Consider the following 13914-nt stretch of genomic DNA (forward strand, 5'->3'; position numbering starts at 1 on the left):
AATTTTTCTCTGAGTGTCTTTTTCAGTTGAGAGCTAATCTTTCAAGTAGTGCTTAAGCCTTATAATTTTGATCGCCTTCAATATTCCATTCGGACTTGGAGAGAAAGTTATCATCGAGTTTCGCTTCGAGAGAGTGCATTTCACTTTCCGATTCGGAGGTTCAATTATGTTTAGTATTTCTCTTGACACAAAAGAGGGCAATGATTCAGTTTCCTTCATTCTGGTCAAGAACTTAAGTGGTATCTTCTCCTTGATTTGTTCAGCCATGAGGTCTTTTAGATTTGTATATTAATATTGGTAAGCTGCAGAAACCAGAGAAGTAGAACTTTTGGTACTCTCGGTTTTGAGAATGAGTATCATAAGGTAGTTGACCAACTTTTTACTACCCCAACAATCAGTGATATATCACGGATACCATATTTTATGCAAAAATCTTATTCATCATACCAACCTTTAATTTATTTTTTGAAAAGGCTACTTCTGTGCATGGGTTCTTTCTAGGCAGCTCGTTCAGGTCTTAAGAGTAACTAGTTAAAGTAACTTACAGTTAGCTGAACTACGCATGCAGCGTGATAGACAAGGCACAGTAGAACGTGCCCAAAGAAGAGCTCACACACTCAACGAAACACTTAGCGAGAGGGATAGTTTATTACCTATGAGCTGACATTGAAAGATATCCTCTGTGTGAACGTTTGTTCAGTCTAGCCTGAAATTTACCTATGCACTTTGCCTCTTGCACCTCATCAACTGAGTAAATCTTTAGAATATTTCACAAGTAATTATATTAGACCCTCCATATTGACTTCGGACCTAGTCTGCTAGTCCTGCTACTCCGCTTAAGTCCTTCTACTATTTGTATTTGATGCATACACTGTGCACTAATGACCTAATTTTGTCAGCTCAACAACACCGAAACCATCAACAAATAACAATTTCATTTTGAGATGTGCTTAAAATACGTTTGTTACGAAAATGGTCCCTCTTACGAAGACACGATAGCATCTTGACGTTGGGAGAATGTAAATATTCGGCGGTGTATTGCATGTTTTTCTGCTTATATTATCTGTTTGCTGCACAACTTGTTAACTGCGCACATTAATCATATTAAACAAAACATCATAGAGCCACCGATAAGATGATGATCTGTTTAATGTAATTGCATACATTGAGTTAGATAGTTTAAATAAACAGCAGCTATGTTTTACCTTGGATATGTGGCCATCGCCAAAGAAAAGTATGAAAAATCAGACAAAAGCGCACGTTCTTTTTAGTCTAAAGGCGGCATACAAAATTTTCTATGCACACAGAGATTGTAACGTAAGATACCTTACGCCCACTGCACGGACGCTAAATGAGTGTATTATGTTTTATGGCTCTTGAACCAAACACAAACATTTTATTCCAGATTATCAATAAGTTTCCCGAGGTGTGCCCTTTCAAAACTGAAATTCCCAAGCAATGGTAGTTAACCCAGAAAGGCCATGAAACACCTCACAATCTCGTGGTCTTTCTTGGAGCTCGTTCTTCCATTGGGGGAGGAGGGGGGGCATCATAAAATCAATCCTTTTGTGCCATTAATGCGTCCCTCTTGTGATAAAGGGATCTACCTAAAGGAGCTCTATATTAAGACAGTAACAATGGCAGTCCACCAGAAAGGCTAAGGAAAGCGTCGCACACTCTAAATGGACTCCCGTGATCTTTATTGATTCCAACCAATTCTTTTCTTTTTTCATGTTTTTTTTTTCTTTTTGAACGTCAGTTCACTTTTAAGGGCAGGGGCCAAAAGAGCACGAAATGGATTTTAAATTTAGACTGCTTTGATAGAGTGCCTCTTTAGGTCGAGTGCAAAAACATGATAGGCAATATTTGGACAATTTCTGCGTTGTCAAAAACACGCCATAATTTGATACGTATTGTTCATTCTGCTTAAAATTATTCAAAATGATATCTGGTCCTTAGATTGTTTGCAATCTTCTGCGCTGACGCATGGAAAATAACACCGAGTTCCAAATTTAAAAATATTGTCCAACAATCTTGTTTACATAGCAACTCGTTGCCGTCCCTCACGTATAGCACGTCGTCCCTCTCATAGGAAAACGATCTGCCTTAAAAGGCACTATATCAAGGCAGTTTCAATATAATTTCGCCAGCCTAGAAAATACCTCATAACCCAAAGCGAAGATACCAATTGATTCTTTTTAGCAAGGAGAGTCATACTTTTCAAATTTAATTTATCGCCAGCTCTTTAAAACAGCGAAATTTGGTGGCAAAACAGCGCTTTTCAGTAAAATGACATGATGACGACTGAAGTATGATATGGCAACAACTTTACACTATTATTTCTAGATATTTTTATTCTTTAGAGAAGTGCTAATTAAATAGCACAATACTGCCCAGTTAATATTTGAGTCTTAAGAACTGTATGATTTTTGGTATCGGTCCTCGCACCCGTGATAGGCCGTACAGGGCTGGTTGATAATAAACTATATATATTGAAGCTCTCAAGTGCTTCGAGAAATCCTATATAAGATGGTACGGCGGGTGAACAGTTTTGATACTCCCGTGCTGAAGGAGCTTGCTAAGAGCTAGAGTTCCGAGCTGTTGAAACTACACCGTAAAACTTGAAAAGTATATTTTTAGGTAGGCTACTCTCTTTTCTGAACCAAACGTAAGTACAACGAGACAGTATAAGTCTGTAAAATCTTACAGCTGTTTTAATGCTCATGATGATAGGATTATGTAGGATTTTATATATATAGTGGTAAAACCACAATCGTTTTGAGCCTGTTTGTCGCGTTTCACATGCAGTAAGTAAAAGCTGTACGATCTTTTGGAGCTGTCATAATGACAAGGTACTCTAAGACATTGCGCCAAAAGTTATCATTTCGCAGACACATACTAGAAATAACCTGATTAAATGACCTCCGTACTGCATACGTCCATTTAAGATCATTTGCCAGTAAAGGACCACGTTTCATACTCGTATATAAGATCATGGAATGCAAAAAGCGAAGCTATTAAAGAGATCTTTTAAGGTCTGTTTACAATTAATTCAAATTAATTGTAAACAGTGCTTTGATGAGAACTTATTGCTTTACTATTCAGCATTCTATATGAACATCCCAAGATTCTCATATCAATAAATTCACAAACGAATGTCACAAAATTTTCTCTGACCTAATTTTAGCCTTTGAAGACTAAAAATGAAATTACTAGCCGTTCTTTTGATGGTGGAGACTGTTTTCAGCGCACCGGTGGATCTAAATCCTGAAGGTAACCATGACAAATTACTCTACTACTACTACTACTACTACTACTACTACTACTACTACTACTACTACTACTACTACTACTACTGCTACTGCTACTGCTACTGCTACTACTACTACTACTACTACTACTACTACTACTACTACTACTACTACTACTGCTGCTGCTGCTGCTGCGGCGGCGACGACGACGACGACGACGACGACTACTACTACTACCACGACGACTACTACTACTACTACTACTACTACTACTACTACTACTACTACTACTACTACTACTACTACTACTACTACTACTACTACTACTACTACTACTACTACTACTACTACCACGACGACGACGACGACTACTACTACTACTACTACCACTACCACTACCACTACCACTACCACTACCACTACCACTACCACTACCACTACCACTACCACTACCACTACCACTACCACTACCACTACCACTACCACTACCACTACCACTACCACTACCACTACCACTACTACTACTACTACTACTACTACTACTACTACTACTACTACTACTACTACTACTACTACTACTACTACTACTACTACCACTACTACTACTACCACTGTTGCTGCCGCTACTACTGACGTAACTACTTCTACTTCTGTTATTTGTTCTTCTTCTTCTTCTTCTTCTTCTTCTTCTTCTTCTTTTTCTTCCGTTGTATTAAAAACCAGAGCAAACTTTCAATTTCTCATTGAATTAACCGACCCTTTCATCTTACTTTACTCTTGCTTGCTTCACTGACCAATAAAGGAAAGGAATCAAACGTTTGTATGCAAAACTGCAGAATGCAAACTCACTTCTTCTGTTGTCACCTTGTATTAATTTATTAACTTACGTACAGAGAATCGGAATCTGGAAGGAACTGCGGACTATTTTGAGGGAGACATGATGCTTACTCCTCAGCAGCGAGGAAACGCTGAGATGGGGCTCGATGTCTATACCTCCGGCGGATTCGGAGGGCAAGCTGCATCTATTATAACTCCGCTTTGGCCGAATGGAGAAATAGTCTATGACATTGACAGTTCAGTGGGTAAGTTCCTAAGGTTGTTTTTAGTTTAACTTGAACCACTTAAATACCACGTTTACCTTTTTCCGAGGGACCCTATCTCCATACTCAACGCCTTGCATGCTCCATGCTCTATGCTGTATAACTTCTGTCCTCCATACCCTATCTACGTAATCTCTCCTTTTAAAAGCGATGCTTTTAAAAGTTCTTCTCTGAATAGGAATCGAGTTGAAATTAGCTGTTTAAGGAGTAATGGCCATAATTTGGAGGATATCCTAACACGTTTTTAGTTGAGTTTAGCCAATTTGTTGAAGGAAGGATCAGCCGAGATTATTTGGAGAATTGCGACCACCTTTCTGAGATGCGAATCTCAGTTATACGCTACTAGCTAGCGAACAATTCAGTTGGGAATTTTTATTTTTCTTCATGTCAATAATGGGATAGATTAGATCCAGCCTACTTTTTCATACCCTATTACAAATGCACAAAACCCAAATCGAGAAAAAAACGTTTTTTTCTGAGAACTAGGGCTCCGACCAACATTTGTGCAATTTAAAAATATAATTTAATTGAACATTACAACTTATTCTTGCAAAAACGATAACATCTGGGACTAACTATTGTAAGTTAGGATACTTCACTTGAAGTCTCTTATATATTACGTGGACCATTTTTCCAATATACTCGTTACTTTTTTCACCCATACATTGTACATTTATCAGTAACCGTTGCATCTGGATTTGGTTCCTTATCTGTATCTTGTTCTCTGATTGGTTCATGTAATTTGTGATTAAGCAAATGATCCTAGAGGAATGGCGGTGGTAATGGCAGGTATGAATGAATGGACCTCGAAGACCTGTATCAGATTTAAAAAGAGAACCACCGAAACAGATTATGCCTACTTCACCACGGGATCTGGGTAAGAAAGTTGGTGATCGTATCTAAGATCGTGCGATACTTTCTCTAGGATTTCAGCTGAAGCGGTTTTGTTTTGCCTTTTGCTTCACATTGCATTTCACAGTGCTGTTCAAAGGCACTCCACAGTGGTTAAGTTCACTTGTTCTTACGAATCCTTCGTTTTTGTTTCGGTTTCATTTATTGCACCTTATCTCAGCTTTTTGTCATCAGATGATTGATCCTTTCCCATAGATGAACTCAAAGAGCTTTGAAATGTTTTTCATTTAATAGACACAGCCCGAGCAGCTTTAATAGCCTTTCCTTAAACCTTGCTATGACAAACAAGTTTACTCAGACACGTTGTGCGACCCCTTCTTCCAATAGCACGTCAAAGGATAATGACTGCGTACAAAGAAATAGATTGATTATCTGCTAAGCTAAACCAGATTAATTTTTCGTATTTAAATTTTTTTTTTTTTTTGCTTGTTTACAGATGTTACTCATTTGTGGGGAAAATTGGGGGACGTCAGAATATAATACTTGAGCGAGGCCGATGCTGGAACAAGGGGACTGTCACTCACGAAATCGGTGAGTCGTTTGCTTCTTCTCATTTAATCTAACAGTCTTAAGGGGAAATTTTTATCGCGATTACCACGAACAGAGTAATTATAAACCTAAAGACAGAAGGTTAGGGATGTATTTAGTTGTTTTATCTATTTATTTTCCTTGTTTATTGTTTTTTTTTTGTTTGTTTTTTGTTTTTGTTTTTTTGCTCTGTGACGGGGGAAAGGTTTTGCCATAACCATAACACGGAAAATGGCATGTATAAAAACATTTTTTTTCTCCCTGTGTTAATAAAATGTTGCCAAAAAAACCAACTATAAAGAGGTAACAGGAACCCATGACTAAGAGCGTACAACTTCATTATATTTGTGGAACGGCGTATTTACAGACAGAGTTATTTTTCTCGCGAAACCAGGCCTTTCCAGCTAATCCCAAATCTTGCAGGAGAAATTATCAACCATGGGATTTAGAATGGTCATTCACGCAAGCCACATCGTATTAAGTACTCGTCTAAAACAGCTTCTTCTGTGAAAATGCCGTTACATAGACCTAGTTTTGGAGTTGTAGGTTGCAGTTTATAGGCTCCTGGAGGTAATCATTGGAATAGAGGCCAACTTATAGTTGAAGTAGCCTCCCACGTAGACGTTCTTAGAGCTTCATCCGCGTTCCTCCCCCACCAACGTCTGCTAAAACGAAAAACCTCTTCCGTTTTTAAAAAAATACCAATCAGCACTCACTAATTCTGTTGTGCATAGCCAATCACATGCTGTGCAAGAATGCCATATAAAAGACGAGTTTACCAAAAACTGGTTGACGTGGTTTTACGTTTTACGTTTCAGCAGAGTTTAGTAGGGGAGAAAGGAGTGACGAAAGGCGCACCGGTGGCTCAGTTGGTTGAGCACCGGGCTGTCACGCGGAAGGTCGTGAGTTCAACTCCGGTCGGACCAACACTCATGGTCTTTAAATAACTGAGGAGAAAGTGCTGCCTTTGTAATTACATCTGCAAATGGTTAGACTCTCTAGTCCTCTCGGATAAGGACGATAAGCCGGAGGTCCCGTCTCACAACTCATCAATGTTCATAATCCTGTGGGACTTAAAAGAACCCGCACACTTGTCGCAAAGAGTAGGGCATGTAGTTCCCGGTGTTGTGGTCTGCCTTCTGTGTTGTATCATGGTTGGGAGGGTAAATGCTCGGAGATATTAGCTACACCAAGCTACTCTAAAATCCGAGGGTAAATAAAGATATATGATATGATATGATATGAAGCCCAAAGAACGTCAATTGAAACCGCATGACGTGGAACCTTCCCAAAAGAATAGTTACATAAATCCAAGGTGGTCATCTTGGTTTTCCTAATATTAATATGTCATAAATTGAACCTTTTTCATATGCAAGTATCCTTTTTCTTTTCCGTAACGATAACAATAAAAGACACTGGCTATATTGATATATCGAACGTGGCCTATTCATAAGCTAAAGGCCCGTTTAAGCGGGTTCAACATTTGACCAACGTTCGTTCAAAAAAGTTGAAGGGATGTTGGAGAAATGTTGGACGCAGAAACAAAGTTGTGCGGAGGCCGTTCAATCGGTTCCAGCATTGCGCCAACAAAACAACCAACACTTTCGCCAAATTTGATTGCAAGAAACTAAGAACTAGAAACCAGTCTCTCTCGTCCAGATAAACTACACCATATTGACTTTTGCGGCCTGAAGTGAGCATACGTGTATTCTACAATTGTTGAACAGATTGTTCAAACAGCTTCAACACCATTCAACATTTTCGAGAACAAAGGAAAAGTTGAATCGATGTTGAATGAAAGTTAAAAACCGATTTATAGTTGATTCAACACGCTTTCAACAATGTTGGACGACCTGTTCAAACGCACCGAACATTTGGTTCAACAAAGTGTTGAAGCGAATGTTGAAAGTGTTTAATTAAACTTGCCGTAGCAAAACAGCACTGGATATTTTAAGTGCAGTTCATGCTTGGCTACCTCTGAATATTTGAGCTCGATAAAGCGAAGATCCGTGTTCTCAAGCATTCTTTATGTTATTCAAATGTACTATCTAATGGAAGGTGTTACAAATGAACCCACTGGGAACTCAGAAAAATCCGAGCCCCAGATGGGATTCGAACCCACGACCCTCCGTGATCTAGTACGGATGCTCTAACCACTTGAGCTACTGGAGACTCTATGGTGAGCAAGGGTGAAATGTGGGTATTTGACTCTTTGGTGGTTGCTTGGCCGCATCGTTTACAGAAATACAGACATCTGTATTTCAATGATGCTCTTTATGTGTGACTGCGCGAGGCAGTTATAGCTATGATGTCAGTCGTTATTTGACTCTGTGGCTGCGTGATGCAGCTCGAGTCAACTGAATTCACCCTTGCTCACCATGGAGTCTCCATACAGTAGCTCAAGTGGTTAGAGCATCCTTACTAAATCACGGAGGGTCGTGGGTTCGAATCCCATCTGGGGCTCGGATTTTTCCGAGTTCCCAGTGGGTTCATTTGTAACACCTTGTATTTGATATATGCTAATCATTGTCTCACATTCACTATCTAATGGAACGAAACAATCTTTATCGACGGCAAAGAAGGCTTTGGTTAGCACATTCACAAAAATAAGTGATTTCACTGTTTTCTTTCCTGTACCAGATATCTTTTGTGGAGCGTTGTACATTTGCTATTCGTTAAAGATTGTATAGATCGTTTTCAATCACGTGATGAGACGGCTACTTACATATCCTCATCTGGCCCATGAGGACTCTTAAGGCCGGATGTTTTGCATTATAATAGACTCAAATTACCGAAAGACTTTTCTCTATTGTTCTCTGCACCAACATGGTTGCTGTGACGTCAAGTGAAAACCATCCATAGAGTCGATAACGTTCTTGTTTCCAAATTATTTAAATATTCAGTTATGGCCAATAGTTCGCTGACTGTCGAAACTAAATTGCTCAAAATCAAAACAAAAAAAGAGAAGCCAATCTTTTCAAAACAAGATGAGTTTTATTCGGAAATATGTAACGTGACGTTAGCAATGACGTCCTCAAACCTTTTTCTATTAATAGGTCGAGTCCGATTTATTAATATTCACGCATGGCTACGAGGCTTTATGGTCAAATTTCACGGCTCAGTTCTGTTTTCTTTGTGTCACAAGTCTCAAGGGATATTTCTAAGCAAAACAATGTTCAAATTTTTAAACCATAAAGCCATGTGTGAATATTGATACATCAAACGTGGACTATTGCCCATTATTTCACAAATTGTTGTAGTTGCTTGTAGCCAGTCGAGTTAGCGATGGTTTGACTTTGGTGCAGCTACAAAATCGCTAATACAACTGAGTATTTACCCTCGCAGGCCATGCAGTTGGTTACTACCACGAACAATCTCGTCCGGACAGGGATGAATATGTTACGATATTGTTGGCCAACGTACAATCAGGTAAGTTCACAAGTCCTGTATACTATTGAGGTATATTCACTTTTACCGTTTCCTTGCAAATCAGTCTTTTTAAAAGAAATACTGTATTAAATTAAGCAACCGTGAGAACCAAACAGGCCTTTCACGAGTGGATGTTGAAGCAACAAAATATGATCTACAGTAACTTCATGCAAATATTGGGAAGCACATGCAGGTATTGGAACATCACGGAGTTGCGTGTTGTGTAGGTTTGAATTACGTCACAGAAAATGGCGAGTCGGAACAAAAGATTGTTAGTAGGGACTAGTTGTCGACCAGAGATAATTTTGATACTGTTTCTTGTTACAGTACTTTAACATTTAAATGCCAAAGTATTTGAATATTTTCATACATGAGGCCCGTAAATAACGTTTTAACGTTGAAACAACATTTTAAACAAAATGTAAAACGCCGTTGAGTAAGAACTTATAATTAAAGGGTTTTCACCACTACTAAACAAGATTGTCGTCTTCATCATCCAATGCACCTAATGTTTTTTTTTTTTATGTATTTCTACGATAAATAATGCTCGTCTCCATTTTTCGCTTTTGTTTCATATACACTCATATACTATTTTGCAGGTAAAGAACATAACTTCAACAAGTATTCCAGAACACTCATTGACTCGCTTGGGACTCCATACGATTACCAAAGCGTGATGCATTATGGACAATTTGCATTCACTAAAAATGGGCTTCCTACAATCACGCCACTAAAGGATGGGGTAAGTTCAAAACGCATCAAATAATTGAGAATGAAATTAATCTTTCCATAATTTTAATCTTTAAAATTATTTTAAGGCATTTTCATAAAGTGACGATATGTCCAGCCTCAATAAATTAGAGGGATTTAATGACGTCGTGCAGTGCATTAAATTATAGTAGTTTTATCTCTCCCAGCCCCTTCACCATGGCCAATTAATATTAAAATCAAGACATGCCTAAAATCATGGCTCCCCATTTCCAGGTTACTATTGGACAGCGAGACGGCTTAAGCACCATAGATGCAAATCAGGCAAACCTGCTTTACAAGAATTGCGGCCGGGGTAAGTGTTTCTTTTACTGGTCGATTCCAGTGTAGCTTTGACTGCGAAAATGCCGTTATAAAATGATGTTGACCATAAGGAAAATTAAAATTGTCATTTTCAAAACAACATTTCATTGATATTATGTCTTATTGACTGAGTGGGAGGGCAGAACGCTGCGCTCGGTCCGTGCGCCATAACCTAACTCAGTCAAAGAGCATTTTATCATATAGGCTCTTTACAAAAATTTGCCCAGGAAATTTATCAAATATGTGATTTGCATTTGCTTTTCTGGCTGTAAATAACTTTGATGACTAAAAGCGACGAAGTCCTCATTTCGTATGGAGCAGTACGTGTTCGTAGCAGGGCCGTACGGTTTTACAATGAAAGCGCGTGCGGGGCCGTACGGGCCATAAGATAAATCAGTATAGTTTAGGTCTTAGAAAGTGCGGCGTACGGGCTTTATTCACCAGTTGTTTGGGTGAAAAACCCGAACGAGCTCGTACCTCTCGCTCGTTCGGGTTTTTGACACAAACAACGAGTGAATACAACCCCGCACAAAGCACTTTCTATGTCGTGAGCTGTTTATTACACATAAGACGAGAATTTTCATTGAAATAGTTTTCTGAACGCAAATTAGAAACAAAAACTCGCAAACAATAGAACCAAATGCAACTTTAATAGCAATGGAAAATATCGCAGTACATGTACATCCAGGAAATAAAGTGCTGAACGGAAATATGCAGTTACAAAAGTTCTTTTTTAATCTAAGTTCGATATCAATAAATAGGATAAAGTCTCATTTAGTTACTGTCTGATTCAATAATTATTGCTTGCTCGAGATGTACGAGTCATTGGCTTGGAAAGGCCTTTACGCTATATTGGTTATACACACGTAAAAGACTTGTACACCATTCTGATTGGCTGTATAGGCTTTTTTCACATGTGAAAATAAAGCGTTTAGATTTCTACAAATTAGCTTTATGGAATAAAATTCCCATGTTATGTGTAATAAATTCTTTTAAGATGTATTTCATAGCAGATAAGAGTTTGGTCACATGTCCTTTGGTCAGCACCAAAGATATGGACCTACTGGCTAATAAATAATCGTAGTATGGCAATCTACATTGCAAAAGCGTTGTCCAATATACTGTATCATTTTTCCAAGGCTGTGCAAATGAGGTTTACTTTCTCAGGGTTACAGAAAGATTAGGGGCGTCTGGGAACGAAATGGTCGTACATGTGTTCCAGTAGTTCAAATATATTGCTTTTTGAAGCCAACATCAACAGTTGAGATTTTCTGATGAGGGTTAAAGGCGAGCAGTTTCTCCTACGCTTCCCGAGAGAGAAACCACTGCGTGCAACCGTTTGATTTTCCATCGAGCATATGTGAAGTACGTCAAACCCCACGTGACGTATTTGACATCGCTTCGTCTTATTTTGCGGGAAATCACTACACAGCAGACTCGCCCGAACGCAGCAGTTAAGTAGCTGAACGCATGCGCAAGCGCCAAAACAAGATTACTAACTCGTTTTACCGGTTCAAATTTAATTTTTTCGTTCTTGGAGCTTCCTCGCAGTGGTTTCTCTCTCTGGAAACGTAGGAAAAACCAACTGCTCGCAGGGTAAAGGCAGCCACGCGACTTGGAAATGACAGGTTTACGAACTTTTTTATTCTGTTTTATTTAGCATTACTGTTTTCTCTACTGACGGCATACTAGTCTATATTATCCGATTAATTCTATCACATAAAGAAGCTTGCAGTATAAAGTAGTTTTACAGTGTTTTGCGGAACTTTCATCGTTTCGTAATTATTTTTCATTTTTTTGTGGTTATACAGTGGGAAATGCCGCGTCATTTACTACAGCTCATCCAACCACTCAATCAACCTGTGAGTACACCACCCTGGAAATTCAACTTTAAACAAAGTCGTTTTGAAAGCAACCTCCACTCCGGAAAAGTTATAACTTGAAACCACTTGAAATAAAGTTTGAAATCACCTTTCTGTGAATTGTTTTCAAAGAAAGCCTTTGCATTCATTTTGCAAGAGCTCTGTGTGTCAGAACCACCGGGACGAGGGTAACACGTCACAATTATTCAAGATGACGGCGTCCAGGACATTTGAAAGCAAAAATAAGTGACTCCAAAATACAAACCTAGATTTTTAGAAGATTAAAAAATTGATTGTAGAAATTATTTTGTCCGGTTTAAGGTTGTGTTTAATAGGAATGGAGGTTCAGACAATAAAAATATTGAAGTATATATAATTAAAATTAACGACCTAAGGCCCGTTTCTCGAAGGTCCCGAAACTTTACGGGCCATTTTCGGGTGTCACAATTCCCCTTGTATGTCAAGAACGGAGATTATTTGAGTAGTCAAATTTCAAAGTCATTTTTCTTTTTGCTACCTTGAAAACATGTTAAAAGATCGGCTTTCCAAAACAAGTGGTTGGCAGTTTCACAAATGGCTTTTCGGGCCCGAAAAGCCATCTGTGAAAAGCCATCTGTGAAAAATGCTCTCTGTTCTCGAGTTATAAAGGGAATTGTGACACCCGAAAATGGCCCGTAAAGTTTCGGGACTTTCGAGAAACGGCTTGCTCGAGGTATGGTTAGCGCTAACCGACGTTAAATACCATGGAAACCTATAGGTTTGATACCTCGTAACCCACGGTTGGCGCTAACCAGTCCTCGAGCAACCGGGCCCTGATTGCAAGTGATTTTGGACACAGGAAATTTTAAATTACTCGGGTTATTCCTCGTGAGCTTTCCTCAATCTGACCAGCGACGAGTGGTCACACAGTGGTCACATGACCTTATCACATGAGAAGTACCTAACTTGCAACCAATATTGCTTCTTGTCACTCAGGGATTTTGTCCTTTGACCTGACAACAGCGCTAACGCATGAACTTGCCTCTTGGGTTCTTTTCTTGGAATCTCGGCATCCTCGAAAAAAACGTCTCAAGAGTTGAAACCATTTTTACTTAAGGCAAACACGTTTTCACATCGGTAAAGCGGGATAACCTGAGATTCAGTTTTACCTGTAACACGCACACGAATGTTAACATCGTGATACTGTTCGACACTCAACACATCTCATTGGTATACTGAAACTAACAAAGTTTACTGAAGTAATTTCCGTTTTTCTTGGTGTTTCAGGAGAACATCTGTGACCAGGATGAATGTTTTTGCTTAAAAATCCGTAAATAAGTTTTGAACCATTTAAATTAAGCCTAATTAATTGATGTACCCTTAAAGACTCTCTGTCGAACGGCATGCATAGCGCGCCTCGACTCAGGTTTCCTGGACCATGAAACCTCCTCCATTGACAGTCGCATGGATCTATCTTGTTGGATCCATCGCAATCGGAGAAAAATTGTTCGAATTTAACGCTGGATTAGTATTATGTTAATAGCGTTATTATTCCTTTTGTCTTTAATGTGCATATATAATTGCTGTCTTGCGATGAAATCCTTTCGTGGTGTCATTACTTTCCGATCTGTACTTATTACGAGCGTTAATTTGAGAATGGGTTACGTGTGTGCATTTATACTTTTGAAATCTTCTTGCATGTTCACTTGCGAAATGTGTTGAAGTACGATTATTTGATAATGAAAACAAAGGAAGCAATTTCGTTAATATGACTTTGAAAAC

The 13914-nt window shown here is 38.8% G+C and overlaps 1 protein-coding gene across 1 annotated transcript; it reads left to right on the top strand.

The window, feature by feature from the left end:
• The first annotated feature begins 2578 nt into the window (after positions 1–2578).
• Positions 2579–13691, top strand: LOC138052137 (zinc metalloproteinase nas-14-like). The gene is made up of 10 exons (XM_068898515.1): positions 2579–2640; positions 3188–3273; positions 4145–4333; positions 5105–5228; positions 5700–5794; positions 9137–9220; positions 9820–9962; positions 10205–10283; positions 12103–12153; positions 13420–13691. Coding segments are annotated over exons 2-10 (837 nt in total). The 5' UTR covers positions 2579–2640; positions 3188–3203; the 3' UTR covers positions 13422–13691.
• Positions 13692–13914: the final 223 nt, after the last annotated feature.

The sequence above is a fragment of the Montipora capricornis genome, chromosome 6, assembly GCF_036669925.1.
Source record: "Montipora capricornis isolate CH-2021 chromosome 6, ASM3666992v2, whole genome shotgun sequence".
In the NCBI taxonomy this organism is placed as follows: Eukaryota; Metazoa; Cnidaria; class Anthozoa; order Scleractinia; family Acroporidae; genus Montipora; species Montipora capricornis.